Below are 22,639 nucleotides of genomic sequence, written 5' to 3'. Positions count from 1 at the left end.
CATCTGTGGAGAACAAGCACACATTCCAGACTGGGATACAGTTGGTGGGAGGACAGATTTGAAACAGCAGCAGCACCAGGCCAGGAAAAATGAGCTCCAGGCCCATTACCCTCCTTTTACACCCACCTGTTCGGTCATGCACAGTCGCCATTCCCATAACACAGATTTAATAGCACAAACAAGAAAGCTATGTCACAACACAAAAATTGCTACACACTGCTTTCCGTTCCTCATTTCTCTGAGAACTTAATGTTAATGATGTCACAGGAAGTGCATATTAGTCCAATGCAGTTTTCTCAGTACAAAGTGTTTTCTCTCCAAGCACCACACTGTTTCCATCAGCCTTTTACTTGATTCAATTTCCCTCTGTGCTTCAGACTAAACCAATCCCTTTCTTGTATCTTGGATAAGTGGATAAAATCCAAGTGTTTGTTTCAGATTGGGCACAAAAGACATGACATTTTACTCTTTGTACCATAAACAGGGCAGTTAAACACTCCTCAAGGGAGACCGTTTGTTTTGTGTCCAAACTTGAGCGTGCGTTTTCAATGACCCATTGTTACAAGAGAGCTGTTTGTTGCGTCCCAACCCTTTATTCCTGAGGCATGAAATTTTTGATGACCATAGCGAGGCTCATTCATCTCAAATTCTCATCCACACATGCATGCTATCATTTGTGTTTTATTTTGCTTTCTCTCATTCCTGTCCATTTTTAGTCCTTTTTCTCTTTCATGATAGACACACTCCCCCTTATAAACACAAAGCAACACACCCAAACACCAAAAGAGCCGCCCACAGCTGCATCGGGCCATCTCTCTAACAATCCAATCTGTTTTCTTTCCCATGATGTTTCCCATTGGCACAGGGAGAAGAAAATCAGATTTACTCCCCCCACAGGGCCCATGGAGTTGCACTGATATGGAAAATGATTTCAGTACTGCTTGAGCCCATAAACATTATTTTGGTCTCCCCTGTTAATGACACATTTCTTCCCAGCATTGTGGATCTAACAGAGGAAGAGACGAGTGTAAGGGGGGTAAAAGAAAGGAGGAGTAGGAGGACGAGAGGAAGGAGAGAGGAATCCTCCAGGGCCTCACATACATCAGGGGAGTCCTTCACTTCTCAAACTGCATCCTGACATCCAAGACCTTTTCTCACTCCCACCTATTTCACACACAAACACACATGCAGAAACACAAACAGCTAATCAACCATTCAGAAACTTCAACTGCAACAGTCTTCTTGTAAATCTCCCCCCAAAATTAGAGCATTAAGATATCCCTGTTGGAAAACAAGTGGAGTCAAAGAGGGATTTTTTTTTTACCTCTATCTATCAGGCTGTTAGCCGGATTCTAAACATATTTGGCTTCAGGGCTCAAAGCAGCTTCTCTACAACTGTGTCATACAGGCCACATATATTTTATTGGTGGAAACAGCCAATCAAGCAGCCTCTCTTCTCCTCTTAAACACAAGTATAAAATTTATACTCTTAGCGGTAAGTCACAAACACTTTCTGCCGGAGGCTTATTGTCAGCAAGAGGAGCAAGCTGTAGCCTCGAGTCCTAAACACAAGTCATTTAATATGATGCTGTTAAAAAGAGACTCCAACAGGCCAATAGTGAGGCACTAAACCTCTCATTTGGCATCTATTAAACACCATTTGCAGGACTCCAAATGAGGCAAAGAGAAAATAGCCACATTGGATATGGCTAAAAAGTCTGTTCTTGAATATTCTTTCGCTGAGACTGCAGATCTAAAAATGGGATTTTCATGCTCCACGTGTTGAACTGGAAACATCAGATGGAATGCTCTGGATCTGGTTTGTTTTACAGCTGATGACTGATCTGCCTAAATCTGCTGGTTTTATGTTCTGGCCATGGGGATGGATGGGTGACTAACAGTAGTTTGCGTGCCTGTCATGTTTCAGCCAAAGCTCAGCCAGCCAGGTCACGGACACAGACATGCCTGGTAGTGGGAAAAAGGCAGATTAAAACAAATACTCAGCATTAAACTCTCTAATTACTCCCCTTTTAACTTTTGAACTTAATTGGTTAATTGAGATGTGGTTATACTGGGCAGGTTTCCCCTCCCTGAGGCTGACCATACGGCTCCAGTATTTCAGCCTGGCACTGCCTGGCACAGTAGGTGGCTGCCTCTCCCTCACTCTCCGTCTTTGTCTTTTTGAGCATCCCACTGCTCCAGTGACGAGGAGTAATGAAGCTGCACAGGAGGCAGTAAAACTATGTTTTGCAAGTGTGTTTTAGCCATGATTGTAACCATGCACTGCACATATGCTTGTGCCACATCAAAGCAGTACTTTGACTACCCAGTCCTGGGTGGTCTGAACCTCTCTTCTCTCAACCAGCGGTGCTAGGTAGATAGACTTTGGAAAAGTGGAGTGTGGATGTGGGTGGATGTCTCACCACAGGCCAGTGGTGTTCTGTCGAAATCAGAAGTCAGTTTGCTTTGGAAGAGACATGAGCAGCATGTGGAGGGAGAATAAAAGTGTGCAGCAATACATATACAGATAAATACACACAACTACATAGGCGTCACATTGCTTCAGTCTCCCCATCCACTCTTGCTGATGTATAATGATACCCACAACACCACATAAATCTACAAGCAGCTCTATTCATTGGGGCAGATTTTGCCTGCTGTCTTCCTTTTTTCACTTTTATCGTCTCGTCTCCTTTTGCTCCTTCAAGCCCCATCACTCATTTCCCTTCTCAGTTTTCCCTTTCGGTCCTCACACCCTCTCCATCACTCTCCTTCCCCTGCTGCTTAGCTCCATATTTCTGTCTTCCTTCATCACCTCACTCTCTTTCCTCAGTTGGCGTCAGTCACATGCTTCAAAATGGAAACACTTTCTCTTCATTTTTTTCAGAATCCACATTTCCTCCCTCTCCCATGTCCCATTTGCGATCCGTTTCTCTGCTCTTGTTCATCCTTTAGATTTCCTGAGGCCTGGGAGCGCAATGAGCGTCTTGTTTTATGGAGAGTCACAGGTTCACCCCTCCCTCCATCAAAACCATACATAAATCAACATCCCAGCATTCAACTGCTAACTATGACTTGTCGGAATGTCCTGTTCTCCCTTGTCCTCCCATCCTCTTGCCTCCCTCCTCTATCTGTGGCCCGGCGCCTCCTTTAGGTCATGCAGAGCAGTGCTGGACATGAGGGGCCTGGCTGAAGATTTCACTTTGCTGCTGTCTTCTGAGTTCCCTTGGATCAGCTTGTAATATGATAAAGTCCTGGAGTGATGTGTGTGCGAGAAACAGAAGGCAGCTCCCTGGTCTGGCTTCTTTCTGTCTGATGTTGCCTGTCAGAGGCACAGAGGCAGAACAGTGCAGATAACAGAGCCGGGAGCCGCCGCACCAACCAGCCAGCCCAAGGTCTTTCGGCAGCCCTGAATGTAATTTGCCATTGGTTCACAAGGGGGAACAAAGGAGAAATGTTTAATTCTTGTAACGTTGTTCAAGACAAATGCAAGCATTTTCCCTCTGATAACCTACAGACAAGGGAAAGCAAGGCACCTGGGTAGCCAAGGCCAAACACTGAACATTGCCCTATAAAGAACACACTGTATAATCACACGTGTCCTTGAATTGTTTTGTTGTGAGGCCTCTTAGCCAAAATGACAATAATGTACTAGGCTCATACAGATAGCCCGTTTCCTTCCCTCTGTACCACCCTAGATTCTCAAATGCGCCCAAATTCAGTCAAATTATGCAGTAAATTAATTTCTGAAAAGCATCAGTTAAACCAAGCTTTAAAGCCACTGACGCTGGTCATCCATGGAATGCTGCTGCTGCTAGGGCCTGCTCAACATCTGCTGCAATACACTTGAACAGAAAAGAGCATTTCCTGCAATGTGTAGACATGAGAGAAGGTCAACTTCACCATAACATTAAGTGTAACATAGAACAGGGCAGCAATTAGAAAAAGTATCATGATGGGATCTAACAGCTAGGAGAGAAAAAAAATCTAAATTCAAGGTGAAATCTCTCTGAGAAGGAGGGGGCACCTTGATCAACTGCTCATTGCTCTCCATTTGCTTGGTTGGTTGCACAGCTACTACTGCAGTCCTCCATCACAATTCAGTGATCACATTAAGTCTATAGTTTATACTACATGGGCAAACTGGATGGTCACGTGTAACCCTTCTTTCAATCCTATTGTCTGCAGATCGTGTGCAGAGATAGCAGAGGGGAGGAGGGAGGTTACATGATGATTACAGCATCTGATCGAACTCGACAGATGTGCAGCAGCTGTTAATTTGGTTTGCCTTTGCACATCCTCAAAACTCACATACTCACTGAAAAGTTGCAAAAGTACCACACACGCACATAGGTTAGTAAAATCAAAACCATATATTTTCCAAATGGCTACTTAGGGTCTCAAATGAAAACTCTGCATCCCAGCGTAGCTATCAAACTGACTTTAAGCTGTACTCCTATTCTTAGTTTTCTTTAACATAACCCTCACACTGGTCCAAAAGCCCTGGTGCTATGTTTTATGGCCATCAGAGAGACTTAAGTTCTATGTTAAATGATTCAGAGAATCTTTGGAAGGAAGACAGTAAGTCAAAGCTGTGGAGTTAAATAGAGTGCACACAAAGAGAGGTAGTGCAGATAAACTTCAGCCGGGAGCATGCTCACCCACAGGAGAGCAACAGCTTTCAGCAGGTTATCACAACGCCAGAGAGAGCCAAGCACATTGTAGATCTGGCAGAGGCCATAATGGAGAGAAAGGGGGAGGCAGAGGAGGGTGGGGAGAGACAGAGAAGGAGACTAAAGAAGAGTTATTAGGATGATGTGAGGCAATGAGGGGAAGAAGGTCTACTGAAATGTTTTGACACAGAAAAGAAGCAAATGTGACACAGGTACTTAAACAAAGCAGCCAGATGACATCTCTCTTTCTCTGTCCCCCCTTCTGTTTCCTGTCTCTCTTTCTGCTTATTTTGACACACACTCACACAAATGATAATTGGTGCTACAACTTAAACTGCTCATCCACTTAGCCCTGATGGCAAAGCTTGTCCTAAGACCGCCAGACTGGCAACCATTCTTTGCCAAGTTGAGCAGAGGAAGTGGGGTCCAGGCCCTTCACCAAGATTACTGAGATCCTAAACACCCCATTATTTTCATGAGCTAACATGAACACCAGGCCGACTGGTGGCATGAATAGTCTGTACCAACACCTTGGTTGCACGACTTCTCCATGGCCCTGCATTATTGTGTATGCAGTGTTCTGTGCCATATGACACAAGTAGTAAAGCAGCAATAAATCAAAAACCTATGCGGTGCATTCCTTTATAGCCAGTGTGTGCGTCTATGGATTTGTGTGCTGGACAGTGTGGTTTCCAACCCTTACTGTATTTGTTCTGGCATTGCGTCCAATTGTGGCACTTGGCTTTGCGCTTCTCAGATAAGAGAGCAGTTATGTCAACATTTGGTGCTGTGAAGGAGCCGGCTGGCTGTGTTGACATTCTACAACACTGCTTATTTACTCTGACCACAGAGTTCAGCCATCATCTAAGCTCTAATGCACTAATGACCACACACCTCCTGGGCTGGAGCCCCCTCCTGGTGCTGCACGGTACTGACTCTCTTATTGACAGGTAAGCGACAAGATGAGTGGAGTTGGGATAACAAACAGCTTTAAAAAACACATTTTTAAGCAATCTGCCAATGGATCCTGAAAAAAAAAGGCTTTAATGACACACACAACCCCTTAAAGAGTCAGGCAGCATGACTCTGCATATTGAGTTGTGCTGAGCGGCGCCATCAGTAAAGAGCCAGTGGAGCAATCTATTTATAATTAGGGTAGGGGAAGGGGGTTAATTGACTTCTTTGAGAAAGATCCTGATTTCTATCAGCCAGTCCCATAATCATGGGAGCCAGGGCCCTCATTAAGCCCCCCGCCTCATCTATGTTGCTTCTATTCTTCTCTCCCCCTTTAAACCTCTTCCTCACTCACCTCTACTCCTTTGAAAAAGGGTGAAACCCCAAATGATCCTGCTGTGTCCTCGGCAGGCCAGGAGAGGGTGAGGCAGATTTATAGCTTCCACCTGAATGACTGAGGTGCACACTGACACATAAACACGCGCCCATTGCAATTTCACATGCACACACACACACCCACACTATTGCTCCAGACTTCAGTTGACCTGACTATGACCTCAGCGTGGTAACTCACTAGCACGTCTTAGCAGCAAACGTGGTTTCATGCGTCCCTGTGCCCAGCAATGTTCTCCACATACAAACACACTTTCACACGAATGCTTCAGAGTTTTGTTTTTTTTAAATTTTATTTCCAACAATAACATACCACAACACAGCTGGAACACAATCGTGGCAAGTGCTCTAAATTTTTTACAAGCAAGAATTTTATCACTGCTTAATGAAAGGCACTCTTACCACAAACAAAATACATTACGCCGGAATGTCAACTTATATGAATATTTATTAAAACATATTCACTAAGACAAGGCTTTTGCTCAACGTGGAATTTAACCGTTTGCACCAGGAAACCAGCTCCTTGCTGTCCTTTTCTCTGCCTCCCTTATTCTCTCTGTTCTTTGGAAAAGTGTAACACTCAAAGAGAAACTGAATGAAAAAAAGGGATGGTGAGGAGAAAACAAATAAAAAATGACAAATGAGAGATTTCATTCACAAGCCCATAAATCAAGAGATGCGGGCAGGGGCAGTGTGAGGCCTCCCTTGGAAAGCCAAACTTTTTTTTCCATTTTAACACACAGCACTAACCACCTTCCTCCTATTACATGTACACAAATACACACCGACACAAACATGTGTGCATGCTCACGTACACGAGTGTGCACACTTTCTCCATTCCTCTTTGCACAATCTCCAAGATGTTGTAGGCTGGAATGGCATCTTTATCGCTCTCCACCACAGTGGCCTGGGTGACTGGCACAGAAGCTTGTCTCGTAAAAATTACTTACAGTTTGTAGCAGAGCAAGCTTCAAAACAAAAAGGGCCAAAGCAAGCCTTCTAGAATAAATTCTGCTCATTCTGCAATATGAAAAACTCCACCCTTGTGTGGAGGCCAGGTTAGTGTAGCTGCAACTACAGGTAAGTGGCACCGACACACTGACAGACGAGGGGGATGTGCTCCTCAAAGAATTTGCTATATGCACACAGTGGGATGCCAGGCACTGGGGGAGGATGTGAGAGAACAGAGAGCAAAGGCACCCTGCTAAGTTTCGTGGTATCTGCTGAGCTGGAGACAACAGAGTGTGCAATGGGAGCAACTGTCAGCAGCCCAATCTAGCTTTCAGTGCCTTGTGTGAGGTAAGTGTGGTTTGATGTGAGGCTAAAAAGCTCTGGACTCAATATACATGAGCCGTGAAATAAAGGTGGTGACCACAGCCAGTTTAAAGAGCTGGGAAGGCTCAGTCACTGTAGGAGAAACCTGAGCCTGCAGGATGGTCCCGGAGACTGGCGGACTGATGGAGATCCAAAAGGACTTAGGATCTGCTTTCATTCTGAATGTTCGCCATCTGCTTGGCTGGAAAGAGAGCCGGAGGAGTTGGAGAAAACTCTGTCAACTGACAGATGAGACAGTGAGCTTAGTAGTGTGTGTACGTGTTTTTTTTGGGTGTGTACTTGTGCAGACAGTATGTCAGTATTGATCCTCAAAGCAGCTCCACTTTCTGAAAGAGGATCTGTAAAATGGGGATGCACACATTTACTCATACACACTCACAAACACACACAAAAAAGAGTAGATACATTGTGGAACTCGTAGCAAAAATAAAATGATTGTTCTAAACTAAAAGACATCTGCAGCTGCATCACATGTTCCAGTCTCCCCAACCATCCTCTGTTTCCCACACAGCGGCATACTTCTCAACAGTTCATGTGGTATTGATCCATCCAGTTTCCATGTGTACATATGACTCTGGCTGAGCAATGTCCTGCAACTATGACTGACCATTTCTCTCCTCATACTTCCCTCCTTTCTCACACATTTACTGGTAGGGTACAGCCTTTCTCCATTACAAGAATAACCCAAAGACATAACATTTAGTTTCCATGAAGCCATAAATGAATTAACATGCGCACAAACAAATCTTCAAACTACGTATCGCATTTGTTGTTGTTCTGATGAAAATTCTTAATCTTGTTACTTATATCTAGCATGTATTTCACTGATATTGTTGCGTGTTGTTTGTTTTTTTAATTGCTGTAACTTTAATGTTTCTCAGGCTGCTCTCTTGGCCAGGCTTCCCTTGAAAAAGAAGTCATTGTATCTCAACAGGACTGACCTGGTTAAATATAGGCTAATAGAAATAAATTAATAAAAAAAAAAATGTTGTTACCATCAAACTGTCAAGCAAATGTGAAGGACTTTTTTTAACAGAAAATACTTGTTTCCATTCCAAAAGAATAAACTATGTTGCCAGTTTTGTCAGAAGGTGGTGGCTTGGGCTATGTTATATGGCTGTAATAAGAATAGGAGTAGTGGTATAGGAGTGGTCACAAAATTTGAGAAAGAAGACAAAAAGAGAATTAGTTGCTTTGTTCATATACACGAGAAAATTGGAGAAAGAGGTCATCAGAAGTTTTCTTACAGTTGGGTAAGTTTATGGCAGCAAGAATTGCTGTATAACAATTTTTTTTGCTAAACTGAGTGTTTTTCATTTTCTGCAAAAAAAAACAACACCTTGAAGCAAACACTGAGACACTCCAGTGCATCTATGAGCCGTGACTAACCAAGAAAGTAATCAGCAGAGATGCACACAACAGAATTCCTGTCAATGTTTTCTCTGACCTCCTGACCCATGGTGAAGCCACAATGATGTCTGTATTCCTTGTGTCTATTTGAAAGAGATATCGCGCAGGCCTAAGAGCTTGATGAAGACACAGTGGATACACTCCCATAACTGTCATCCCATATGCTGGGAATGTGATGTGATTTATAACCGTTTCTGGTTAGGATGTAAAGCACAGCTTACTGCAGAAGTATGTATCTACGCACCTGAAAACAGACTGTTCCACCAAAAAAAATAAAAAGAGTAATTAAATTTATGTAGTGAGAAAGCTTTCTTCTCGAAATTCTTGCCCGATTGTTTTTGCATGGAACTTACAAGATTATGCTGAATAAATCCATTTATGTTATTATTCTGATTACTATTACAGACATTCCAACTTATCAAATTCGTAATTGAAAGGGGAATTACATTCTCTACAGCCTCATGCAGAAGTGAAGAAGAGAGCTGGATAGAATATAAAAAGAATTAGGCACCTGCATCAGCCCTCCCATCCACCTCCACATGCTGCCCTCTCAGTGCCTGCTACTCTGTTTCCTCTCTCATTCCTTATACAATCTTTCCACCACACAGCTTCTTTGATTGCCACTTCCTGTGGGCATGCACACTCACACACCAACAAATCTAACTCGTACATACACAAAAACACACTTCTCCTCTACTGTTGAGAGACAGTTGCGCCAGCTGAGGTTTGATTTGGGAACAAAAGTTGCCTCTACTGCATATCATGACAGGCACTCAAGAATCAAGCAGAGCACCATTATCACAGATGTGCAAGAAAAATGCTAAACTCACAAAAACATTCAAAACGCCGGCTTAAAAGTATATAATCATATATACACACAGGCAGCCACTCACAAATAGCAAACACACACACACACAAGTGTGTTCACACACCCTCCCATTATGCTGTATAACCAAAAGGCATTCAGCCATTTCAGCAGCATTCTGAGAGCCAGCCAACTAAGAGGTCTGTCAGTGCATTAGCCAGCATGTAATCATAGCCCAACCTCACTACAATTAGAACTGGTTCTAATTCTTCACTGGAAGCACTGCCCTCTCCCACTGCTAATAGTTTACTTTACTCCAACAGCTGACAGATCTAACCCTGCCCCCCTAGCTTTTTAAACTCACATACTCGCTCACTAACACGGGCACATCCACAGCTGTAGCTCGTCTGTCAATTTTGGAGATCAAAATGGATTCTGGGAAAAGTCCCCAGCCATGTCCCATTTGTGCCACATCAATCCCGTGGGCCTTTCAGCTGTGCCACAGTTCACCTGTGCTGCGCAGCTGTGTGAGTAAAAGCCTCCTCGCCACCTTCTAAGAAAAATAAAAACACTCAAAAAATGTCATGTAGAAAAATGACTGTGGAAACATGAAATAATGCCAAGAATAAAGGCTGAGAGCTCCTAAAAGCTGCCTGAAGAAGAGGCAGGCGTGTAAGGGGCGGGTGGCAAGATAGTGCTAGGGAAACATTAGCTAATGAAGACTGAGGAAGAGGGAACGCTCCCTATACTGATGGTATTGCATTAGCCTGCGAGCGGGCGCATTTTGGTGTCACTTCAAAGCATTCCCCACAATTAATCAGAGGCTATCCAGCCTTCCAGAAAAGGCTCTGCTGGCTGTGCTGCTAACTACCCCCCTCAATATCTGCACAATGGAGCTATCATCGCGGCCGTTACGCTACGCTTCGGCCAGACAGTGCACCTTTATCTCGGCATTTATGTTACATACTCGCAGCCAATTAATTTACCTGCCATGTCTCAGAATAAAGCATGTGGAGTTGGTGGTGGCAGAGGGGTGTATACAGGCACACATTTCCATTGTGTGGTGGTTTATGTATTAGGGTGGGGGATGGGCAGCACCTGGCTCAGGTTGCATCCAGCAGGCTGTATGTTTGGCCTTGGGGGCTCTTTATGAAAGCACCTGCAAGAGGCTACAACCTGTCTGTCCCAGACTCACAGGCCTAACCCTGTCCTGATCTGGTTCTCACCTTGCATCCCCAGGCGGCCAGTTCAGCGTCTCCCTGACAGCTTACCCCCTCCAGGCACCCCTGGCAAACAACAGCTTCCCGGCTGGATAGCAGCCACCAAGCTTGAGGATTAACTAACGCACTGGCACTGTTTCTTTAAAGCAAGATGCATTTTATACCCCCCCCCCCCCACGCACGCAAAACATTTTCTTTTTAACCCTGTCTTCCTTCTTTTTTGACTGTTGTGATGAACAGCACTGGGTCAAAGCAAGAGCTCACAGGGCAGGGGTAAAAAAAATCATCTTGTAAATTTGCACATTCATGTTACATGAGGATGAGAGGGTTTACAATGCAAGGTGCTCTCTCCCTCCCTCTCTGTGTCCGCTGGTACTGTACTGAGAGACTGCAGACTGTAGCAGCACTGAGGGGATGAGATAACCGCTCACCATTGTGAGAAAAGGCTGTCAAAGATTTTTTTTTTCCCTCTCTCTTCTTCTTTCTCTTGTTCTCTCTCAAGGATATAAAAAAAAGCTGGAGCAGTGGTGGCAGAAATAGTCCTCTTTCTAAAATTAGATGTAAACAGATGAACCAGACTCTCGAGCTTGCCCTGTCCCACTGGCCCCATGGCCTCCTGGGAGGAAAGATGTGTGAGTCTGTGTGACGTGCTTGTGTTGTGTATGTGTGCGCACGTGTGTGTGTGTGGGGGGGGGGCTTGTCATGCGACTATTCGCGATGCACCAGTAAGTGTATGACAGCATGTGACAGTGTGCATCTAGTCTTGCTGACGCTTCTACAGTCTGTGTCTGTCTGCCTCTTTTTTTTTTTTGCACAAATCAGTCCCATCCCCCACATTCACCGGAGGGTAGGTCACTGGCCGTTCAGAGCAAGGATAGAAAGCTAATATGAGCTAATATGCATGCAGCAACAGCAGACAAACACACATCTGTTGCAGCGGCGCCAGTCATTTGCCCCACATCCTGAGGACGCATGCTGTATCAGAGAGAGGATGCAGTGTAGCCTAGTGGTCACGCCAGGCGGACGGGACAAGAAAAAAAAAAAAAAGAAGGAAAAAAAACGTGGAAAAATGCAGAACAAAGTGGACAGAGACGGATCTACTCTGAAACACAGATTACCTGTTAATGAGAATTGGGGAATGTTGAGGAACTACAGGATACAGATGTGATCATCGAAGAGTCAACATGTAGGCATGAAAGGGTTTGTGTGTAAAACAGGTGACTTGAATGAAAAAACAAATGGAGTGGACATATTTTCTTTCTTTTCTTTTTATTTCCTTTCTTTTTTCTTTTTTTTTCGTTGCTCATTTGTGTCAGCTGGAGCTCAAGATATCCATGGAAGAGCCGAGCAACAAGTCCACTTTTTTGGATTGAGGACTAGACATCTGGTTGGATGGTCCCATGGGACTTATTAAAATGGAATTCCTGATGCTAATCTATGTTTTCTCACAAAAAAGGCTGACACATCCTTAAGAGGCATACTGCATGTACATTCAATGGCAAAACATATATTAAATGCATATATTTAGCAGTACACCTCGTTGTTTGGCTCTGTGTGTCACCACAGCCCAATTTTCCTGTGATATCACCAAATTGTGGACCCTTATTTGAGTTTATTGGACCCTCTGCAACATTTTTTTTGAGAAAGAAGAATCTGAGTACAGAAAATAGCCCTGTACAGAATTATTTCCCTATCTCATGTTGTGTAGTCAACATGGTAGTGCTGCAGAAGAAATTTAACCTTACACAGGCACCCTGCATGTTAAACTGTCCCCTGGCAAATAAAACATTGTGATTTTATATATTCATCTAAGCAGGGAAAGAGCGCACACTGGTTCTTATAAAAGCAGTGTAACACTGGACCACCGTATACAATGAATCTCCTGCATAAAGCTAACATCTGATCAAGCTGGGAGGGACTCGGACGTTAGAGGGTTAACAATGCACCTGTCTACGCCTTACAGTCGACCACAGAGGGCCTCAGCTCCAGTGGGGGAGTGGGTGTCTAGAGAACACAGTGTAAGACACACACATCCAAACCACCCACTAACCCAAACATAGCCACACACACATACGTACACGCTCACATGCGTACAGCATTGTCACTGACCGCAAATCGTCTGACAATAATAGGGCAACGGCCCCTTTTTTTTTTGTTCTTTTCAGTGAACGATTACAATAAGAAAACTGGAATTAAGAAAAAAAAAAAAGTTTGGATTTTCTGCTTGAGCCGTTAATAATGTCTAACAGCTGTCACATGCAATACGGCCATGCACTGAGGTGGGCCCGGGGCTGCCTGATGAGAAGCCGCCTGATACTGAGGGAGGGAGGGAGGGAGGGAGGAGAAAATAAAGACGGGAAGAAAGAGAATAAGAGTAAACCAGAGAGATGTCCAAATCACAAACAAAACAGCAGTTCTTGAGGTTGGGCAAATATATCAGTCTATTAAATCTCGCAAACACAATTTAAGCTTTTGGTATGTGTGCAAGTCATGGGAAGCAAACTAAAATCTCATTTGATTCCTAATTCAACTTCTCACTTCCTCATGTAGAGTTTAAAAATAGATGAGAGTGTTTTGAAATCCAATGCCCTGAAATCCAATACAGGAAGGTATTACCCTGCCCGTCACTCTCACCCGTGGGTCTCCTTTGTGTTTGTCCTATGTACACGCCCCACGCTCGAGGCGAGGGCTCTGTGGCATCATGCCACGCGGTGTAGTGTGGGTGGCGGTCTGTTTGAAGAGACTGTATCTGAGGCAACACGACCAGTAGCTAGCCAAAATCCTCTCAGAAAGCCAGGCCCCTGCTTTTATTTCACGTAGCGGGACAGTTTTGCTGATGAGCAAAGACATTTGCAGAACACAAAGTGATTTAATCATCTATCGGATTTATCTATCTACCTTTTAGGTTAAATGAGTGGAAAATTCTGATGCTGTTTTGTTTGTTTTATAAATAAGTGTCTGGTATGATGACCCAGTAGTGACAAGAAAGAACGTAGAAAAGTCTCTAGCTTACCTGAGCTATAATGATATTGAGGCTTGAATACACTCAAAACATTAGTCTTGTAAGTAAACCCATTTGCAAATACGTAAGGGGCTTACCCTTTCAAAGATAGCTCACCACCCTTGCCATACATTGTGGTTTCCAGGGGGAATGTCAGGGGGAGAGGACAGATGGCAGCAGCACAGGGCAAGGTGCTATTACAGCCAGGTGCAGGATGCCAAGCAACACCTCCACTATTCAGGAGGACTCCAGTGACAGCCAGCCTGAACTGTGTCATCTAACAACTATTCACAAACGAGCCCAACAACAGGCCATGGTTCTCTCTCTGTTTTGCAATAGCAAAGAAGAGGGGATAGTGTACAAAGCCAGTGCCAAATGGAACTTGGCCTACAACCCATCTTCTGTCACTGTACTTCCAGAAGTGGGGCTTCTGTATATGAGTGGACTTTTAATGCAATGTTCAAGATTTATCCTCACTCAGACTCGCTGCTGAGCTTTTCTCAACATATTCTCAATTTTTTTAAAAGGAAAATACAGGGACAGACTTCAGTAGTCTGCGTGCTGTTTAGCTAAACAATTACACTAAACACAAAACACACTGCAGCCACTGCTCTTGTCTGGGGTTGTCAAGTATGTGGGGTGGGTTAAAGGAGACAGGGCCACAGTACAATCTCCAAGTGCTTACGACACAAGAGCAATGAGACCTTGAAGAAGAAGCCTCCCTTCCCATGAACAGCCCTCACCCACTCTCTGAGGTTTATTTTTTTAAGACCCTGGTTGTAACCAGCCCGTTGCTAACTCCACCAAACACCTGTGTTTGTCTTTGAAGAGTCCTCCCAACAACCACAGGCCCATGGGATATTTCAGCAATGAGACGTTCAATAAAAGTCTCAGTAAAGTTATTTATTCTCCTTTGGGAAAAAAATGGGAGAAGGCAGGCAGCATGGCTAACTTTTGAAGGGGGGAGCTGCTCAGATATCCAGCTAGGACATAAAAACCAAGGCAATGACAGGGACATCCTACCAGTAAACAATAAAGGGGGTGGAAGAGACTGTTTTTTATCTTTAACAGCAGCTGTAAAACACACACAAAGCTAGGGTCTGCAACAATGGCCCAGAGGCAAGGGAGGGTGGCTAAAACAGAAGTGGCAGGAAGACCACCGCTTCCCAGACACAAGGGTCTTCCTGCTGGAAAGAAAGGAAGCTGAAAAATGGAGGGGAAGAGACAGAGAGGAGAGCTTATGGACAGGGAGAAAGGGCAGATGTAAAGGAAGGGGAGGCTGAGGGAGTGAGATGACACAAATATGACCTTTGATTACATGGGGTGTTTAGAGCAGAGATCAGCCACGAACAGCCTCCGAACCCCCTGCTGCTTCCACACAGCCACACCTCAGCCAGAGAGTACTGATCAGAACAATATGGCTGAAAGATGAACCCGCAGCCATAAATGCCAGCAGTAAAAAGACAGCTCCACTATGTCTCCTGCTCTGACACTATCCAACATCTGAATTCTAGCCTCACAGCCAAGTGAAGACTGTCTCCAACTCTGTGTCTGAGCCAGAAGAAGATACAATTTCTATTTTAGAGTCCTTGTAAATGAACTGTCTGAATTAAACCGAATTAGATGCTTTTACAGGTCTATGTCTCACCGTATCCACGAGTACACAGAGAGAAGCTGCTCCAATGTCACATTTCCAGAGCACGGTGCAAGTGTAAACTATAAATCGACCCCCTGACATGCATTGCAAATTACTGGCTTGTAGTAGGTGAAGATGGACAGAGGCAAACGCAAACAAACAGAATCTCTACTGACTCTGAGGAGCGTGTTTCAGAGGGCAAGAAGACAGTGTGTGGAAATTTGAGAAAATTTTCTCCCAAAACGCGTTGAAATTCTGCAACCCTGTTGGGAGCACGTCCAGGGGAGGGTGTTGCAACTGACATTGCTCTTTTCAGCAGAAAGGGTGTCGGGACTCACAAATGAATACCTCTGCAAATTCAGAGGAGTCCTTTCAAGGAGCCACATCAGAAACCTGCCTCTCAATGCATTTTTACATCTACGCTGAAATATTCATGTTCTTTGTAAAGAATTCATGTGAACTAGTGTGCAAGTTAGTCCCCAGAGGAAAAGTGCGGGTAAACTGAACACACTCAGCAAACAACATGCTCAGTTGTGCTATAATGTTGCTAGCATACAGGTCACTTGAAGGAATGCCAATGACCTGCCCTGTCAAGATGAACGAACCAGGACCAGTTTGGTCAGAAAATCTACAGCTGTAATCATTTGGTTGAACTAGTTGGAAATAACATTAAGCTGATGACATGATCCCAGGAAATAAATACTCTGCAAGAGAATGCTGCCCTTTGTTATTCAATCTCATTACTGTCAAATAAAAATGATTTGGGAAATTAAAGGAAAAAAAAAACTTGCTTTCATTTCTTTAATCTAATCAATTTAATTCCATGAAGAAAACCTGTGTATCTTTATATTCAACAACCCAATAAAGAGCCAGTTTGGCCTCAAAATGTTTTCTTTCTAAATGCCCCAATAAAATAAATTTAGAATTACTAAAGAGAACAATCAATAATGTTTCCATGTGAAGCGAAAGCATCTCCTGTTTTAATGAAATACCATCTTAAAAATGAAAACCTCAAATAATTTTGAATTAGCCTTCGTGTCTTATCCACTTATTTCAATTATGGTATGCTTGACATTTTCAAATATTATTGAAATAATAAATCAAGAATTGCATATCAGCTGAGTGCAATAACACATTAATTCTAATGAGACCAAGAGGAGATTTTGAAATCATTTAAAGTTATGTCATATTATTCTGTTTGTTAATCCTATCAAATATCTTAAAATGTAAAGAATGAAATCATTTTCTTCTGCAGGATATTGGACTGCAGTCCCACCCATGCCTTTCTGATGAAACTGAGAACAATAAACCACCTGTGCTGCTCACCGAACAGTGCTGACATTTGGAGGGCAGGTCTTCATGTTACTGTTGCACAGTTCTACAAAAGACACACCAAATCTGATTGGTGGGAGCACCTGTACCCCGTAGCCAGCATTAGCCTTCATGCTCTCAACAAAACATCTGTAAGATGAGAAAAAAAAAAAAACACGGATGCAGGCTCTCTGCGTGTATGTGTGTGTGCAGTGAGCAGTGTGAGTGCTGCCAAAAGCAAACATGAATGGTGAGAGATGAATGGTGAACAGCACCCGCGAATTCTCCTGAATGACTAATTATGCCTAATGTTTAGCTTGATTTTGCAAATGAATTCGGAATCTTTACAAACACAATGAATTTGAAAAATATCGTTGGTTAGCCTTCCACAACTCTGCCTACAGTAGAACTATTAAATATAAAAAGTGCAAATAAACAAACAGCTGTTTGAAGTATAATGCAGTACAAGACAGAATGCATTGTTAAGGGCGGCTGAATGCTTCACTGACCAGCTTTACCTGAGACCACATAATTCAGTTGTAGATTTAACAGATAAAAATATCTGAAATGGATATATCAATTTTCTTTGCAGTAATCTAAGACTCATTTGGAGGAACATGTGTTTTGTAAGCTTCTTTAACATGTTATCAAAGAAAATGATCTTCAAAGTAGAACTGTTTGATGCAGTTAGTATCATTCTTTTAGCACATTAAAAGAAAGAATAATAATAGGTATCTTGACCATTTGTGAAATAAATACATTTTCTTTTTCTGAAATTCTTCTCCACACTAAATCCAGAGCTTTTCCTGAGCATATTTAATTAAACCCAGTGCAGCTATAAATAATGCAAATACAGGGACTGGTAAAGGTTATTCTGATCAGTGGTCTTCTGGTTAAATTGTCAATTTTGACTTCTCTATGTAGGCAAAAAAAAATGTGCTTTCATGTTCGTAAACGCACACGTTTGGGTTTACATGATACCAAAGTCACTTGATAAACCTGATGCATGCACTGTGAACACATTTGCACCCTGACACTTCAAAGCCCAAATATAGAGGGAAGGTTTCTGGTACTGCTCATCTTCCTGCACAGTAACCCATCCAGCCTTCTCCTTTCCTTTTTTTTTTTTGACTCTATGTATGGCCTGGGGTTTCGGCTAAGTGATGGCATCAGTATGACACTAATCAGTTTAACGTAAAGTGACAAAATCTCTTTCAGCTTGAGAGACGTAGGGAAACCAGCGTCAGCCTTGTGAAACTTCCAACGTGAAAACTAAAGCAGATCTTAAACGTCTTTTTTCTTTTTTCTCTTTTTAAATACCACGACATTTACCAGCTTATCAAATGACTATTTGCTCAACACAAATGCCTTCGACGCCTGTGAAAGATCCTAATTACAAATGAAGACTCAGATTAATCAAAATTCCTGATCGCTGGCTTAATGTAAATCAAATGTCCACTGATTTATTAGCTGCTATTTGAACAAGAAATTTATGTCAACAGCCACAAACGAGCAAGCCTCCACGAGCCCATTCTATTGTTGTCTTTTGTGCAAAAATAATCAGCTTTGTAAGACAACATGCCTACCGTCTATTATTCACGATGATAAATGTAGGTCCTTTACGGTGCAACATTAAGAGCATGCGAAACAGCGAGCTCTGAGAAAGCGCATATGGGCAAAGAAACATTTCAATTGCAATATTTATGTGGGACAAAAGCCCCGTGGATGTTTGACTAACCTGAGTGGGGAGCCATTGGTATGTGTGATGGGTAATATTTCCCTGGCGGGAAGTGACCGGCGTGCTGGACTGAGCTGTGGCCCGAGGGAGCGATCCGAGAGGCGGCTCGGTGCACCAGGGCGCCCCGCTCTGAAAGAAGGTGAGCCGGAGCAGCGAAATCCCGTCCTTCCATTCCGAGGAATGTTAAATTAATCCGAAATCCGGATCGGGTAAGTCAGGAAAATCAGATGCAACCCATAAAAAAATCCTTCCCTTCGAATCTATGTGTTGCATTCAGTCGATAGCAGGCTTCTCCAGCCAAAAGCACAGCCCACGATCATCTTTTCTGTCAAAAGAGAAATTCAGAGCAGTTCTCAGTCTCAAGGGAAAAAAAACGAGAGCTCAGATAAGAATGGCAAGAAGCTCAATTCTGATATTGCAGAGTTAGTATAACAGCAATAGTAAGATTAGGTCAAATAACCAGGCACATATGAGAAAAACAAGTCATTATTGCCACTTCATTGCGTTTTCCTCTAATACATGTGTGCATATTTTTGCATATTGGTGAATTCTGCCTATTCAAGCAAAAACTGCTTGGTCTAAAGTAGCCACCAAAGATACAATCGGCGAGCGAGACGTCCAGAAGCCCAATGAGCCGGGCTCAGCTTTGGCTCTATTGATAAGCCTGAGTATAGGCCTGTATGGAGATGAGCACTTCATATTCCAAAGACACAGACACAACGAGCACACTGACACATTTTATACTCATATATATTCTGCACCATCTAATATTAATCACATTTGATCTGATCCACACATTTGATTCAAACACCACGTCAGCGCGTATCTGTAATTCTAGAAAAATGCACATTAACATGCAAAGAGCTTTTTTTTTTTCTTCCTTTAAAAAAAAAAAAAATCAATCGAGGTTCCTCCAACAAATATCAAAAAGCGTTTTACTTTAGTCAGAGGAAGCACTGTGTGTTGTTCTGTTTCGGTTAAAAATGATGGAAGTCTACTCAGCCTACATCTCAAGGTGAACAACGCTGCCTTCCTTCTCCTGCTCGTCCTATTGTCTCGGATTTGATGCAGACGTTTTTCTGCCTGTCATCTACATCCAGCCCTCTCAATACAGCTCACACCGTTTTTCACATGTTACACTAAATAAAACACCTTGGCGTAATTCACAAATATATATATGTATATGATGTTTACAGAAAATGATACAAAACTGGAAATTGAATGAAAAAAAACAAAAAAACAATCGAGTCATACATCGACGTATTTTCGAATATTCTGGCTTGGGGGAACCTGCACTGTCAGACCATAAAGTCTCGCGATCTGTCACATACTAAGAGGCGTTATATGTAAAATCAAAGTATCACTAAAATACCGCTTCATAACAGAGATGCAGCAGCTCCTGAACGGCAGGGGCCGTCTCCTTCTCCCTCCCTCTGCGTGTTTGTGTGTGTGCGTGTGCGTACATGCACGTGCGCACGCCCCCGTGTATGTGTATGTGTGTGTGTGTGTGTGTGTGTGTGGTGGGGTGGGGGGTATATGTGCACGGGAATAACTGCACTCTCACTGTCTTCTTCTGCCTTGACCTATTTCAGGTCAGGTAATCAAACGGAGTAGTAAATACATTGCAGGCGACTTGCTCCGCCTTGCCCCAAAACGGTATTATTTAATCAGAATGGGGGAAAAGGGTGTAATTAGTAAAATCACCAAAACATTATGTTTAATTGCAACGATATTCAACTACACAACCATCATCTAAACGTGAAAGCTGCAAGCAGTTACAGAAAATATTAATAATAAAGCAGGCCAGTGGAAGGCAGCTTAGTTTTACATTTCCAAAATATTAAATGTATAAATGCATTATGGATATTATATATCATAGATTCTCAGTTTGGGGTCCCATTGGGTTCTTCGAAGGGACTGTGAAGAATGTCCTCACACAAACTTATCATGTCACCACAAATTGAATAACTAATATAGGTAGGCCTATAGCTCTCTCTCTCTCTCTCTCTCTCTCTCTCTCTCTCTCTCTCTCTCTCTCTCTATATATATATATATATATATATATATTAATATGTATGTGTTATATCATATATATATCAGATGTATACAGCCTTCAAATATGAGCAGGCATGTTGTTATCTTGAAGGCTATTTCACTTCCAGCCCTATTATCTCCCCATGTAGCCAGTTACAGCCAACAGCCAGCAATTCAGAGCAACATCAACAGTAAAATCACTGAATACGCAGGTCCCTGGAAAAAAAAAAAAAATCCGTATCAACAGAGGCTTCCTGAAATAACATTTGCATGTGGGTCTGTGGGGTGAAAACGTTTAAAAGTCCTTGCTGTTGCATCTATGATCGTTAAGTCTTCGGTGTGTGGACTGTAAGGGGGATCCAAGGTGAATGGCCGCCCATCAGGAGGACTGCCTTTGTCTCCATACTGAGAAAATGCTTTGCAGTCGGCCATTACCTTCCCCTCGCCATGCTGTTATATCCAGCCTTCCCTGTGTGCCCACTAACGACCTAAGAATAAAAATGTGGGGCATTTACGAGGTTTGTGAGAGGCAACAGCTTAGTAAATGTTCAAAATGTACATTTATGGGCATTTATTTGAAGTGGCGTAAATGCCCACGATGGTTTCTTTCTTTTATATTTCATCCCGAAATGTGCGATTTCATTTATCCAATCCAAGCCAGATTTTATTTTACATAAATGTTTTTATTTAAAATTGAAACGATCGACGCTCCTAATGAAATTCAAGTGGCTGTCAATTGCATTTGCAAAAGCACGTCGACAGCAGAGGGGAAGCTGATAAATCAAATTATGCTGTGTAGGTCGGATCGTGCAGCGGGTGAGACAAGCGGCGCTCCGTGACTGCGCTGGCCGGCAGAGAGTGCACCTCGGCCGCGGCGTGGAGGGACAATGTTTCCCGTTGTTTCACAGTGCAAACACTCCTCTAGGAGTTTGTCACGGATGGCAGCCATAGTATACACCCAACAATAGCTCGCAAAATTTATAACGTGGCTCTATATTATATGTATACAAAAGCATTGCCAATTTGAATTCTTTATAAAAACGACCGTAAATGTTATTGAACGGAAGAAAAAAATAAAAAATCAACGTAACTTGGCATCTTTCTTAAATATTGGTGATTAGAAATCAGTTACGTTGTCGATCAGTATAAAAATATCGTATATGTGTCATCAATATGGAATAATAATAATAATAATAATAATAATAATAATAATAGCTTATTTGTGTCGTGTCATTTTGTGACAGTTTATGAAACCACTGATTTATTCCACACAGGATACACCTCGTGCATCCTGTTTTGTTATTTTTAAAATTATTACAACGCACTGTGTGCAACGCACAGCATGTCACATCATGCATTTTTATTTAAACACAGCATCCGTCAGATCGCAGCCAGGCATCGGACCCTGAAATGTTTTTATTGAATAAAAAAGATCAAGTATATAAAAATTACTACTTACTGGTGTGTCAAATCCTTGCATAACAATAAATTATAAAATCACAAAACTCTGGGAGAGGAGGTGCAAGTGCGACGCCCATTTAAAAGGAAAATATGAGATTGACCATGTGGCTAGAATAAAATCCTACAATATTTCCATCTGAGGCTGTGCAGTAGTCTGCTGTTTCAGTCTATGAAAGCAGAGGCCAGTGGGACTGGGGCTTCCGGCCTGACTGGATTGCGGCTCGGATCTTCGAGCAGCGGTTTCTCTCCCGATGCAACTGCGTACCTCGAGTCTCGGGGGCAGGGTAAACACGGCCTCTCATTGGCCAGATACCTGCATGGTAATGGGCTCGTGCCGCCTGTCCGCAGATACGGCAGGCTCCGATTGGCCGAAAGCGCAAACCAATGGCGTGGTGACTGGCAACGCTAAACAGAGTGAAAAGCGCGAGATTTAAAGTGCGGGATGGTCCGATCACTCACAATAGAGCTCAGTGCTCCCCGAGTAAAAGCTTAAAACGCACGGCAGATGAAACAGATTTAGAAACAGGAGGATACGGAGGTACAAACCAAGATGAATTGATTAGAATTGCAGGTAATATTATGCTTGATGTCAGGACAACCCCCGTGTAATGACGCTCTTAACATATTCAGTAAAAACATTTAGACTTCAGCCTATTAGAGTAAAAGGA

The 22,639-nt window shown here is 42.9% G+C and overlaps 1 protein-coding gene across 6 annotated transcripts in view; it reads right to left on the bottom strand.

Annotated features, from left to right (window-relative positions):
• Positions 1-22,203, bottom strand: part of bahcc1a (BAH domain and coiled-coil containing 1a) — a 62,217-nt gene extending 40,014 nt beyond the window's left edge. For 5 of the 6 annotated variants that reach the window (XM_075453179.1, XM_075453184.1, XM_075453183.1 and 2 more), the window contains exons 1-2: positions 21,970-22,203; positions 18,477-18,801 (exon numbers count right to left, since the gene is read on the bottom strand). In XM_075453179.1, coding sequence (XP_075309294.1) covers positions 18,477-18,648 — 172 coding nt within the window. In that variant the 5' untranslated portion in view covers positions 18,649-18,801; positions 21,970-22,203. Of the gene's footprint in view, positions 1-18,476; positions 18,802-19,483; positions 19,561-21,969 lie in introns of those variants that run through there. The other variant, XM_075453180.1, reaches the window with a different exon arrangement.
• Positions 22,204-22,639: the final 436 nt, after the last annotated feature.

This window comes from Odontesthes bonariensis, chromosome 21 (genome assembly GCF_027942865.1).
Source record: "Odontesthes bonariensis isolate fOdoBon6 chromosome 21, fOdoBon6.hap1, whole genome shotgun sequence".
In the NCBI taxonomy this organism is placed as follows: Eukaryota; Metazoa; Chordata; class Actinopteri; order Atheriniformes; family Atherinopsidae; genus Odontesthes; species Odontesthes bonariensis.
Note: the sequence above shows the minus strand (reverse complement) of the source record. Positions and strands in the feature narration are given on the sequence as shown.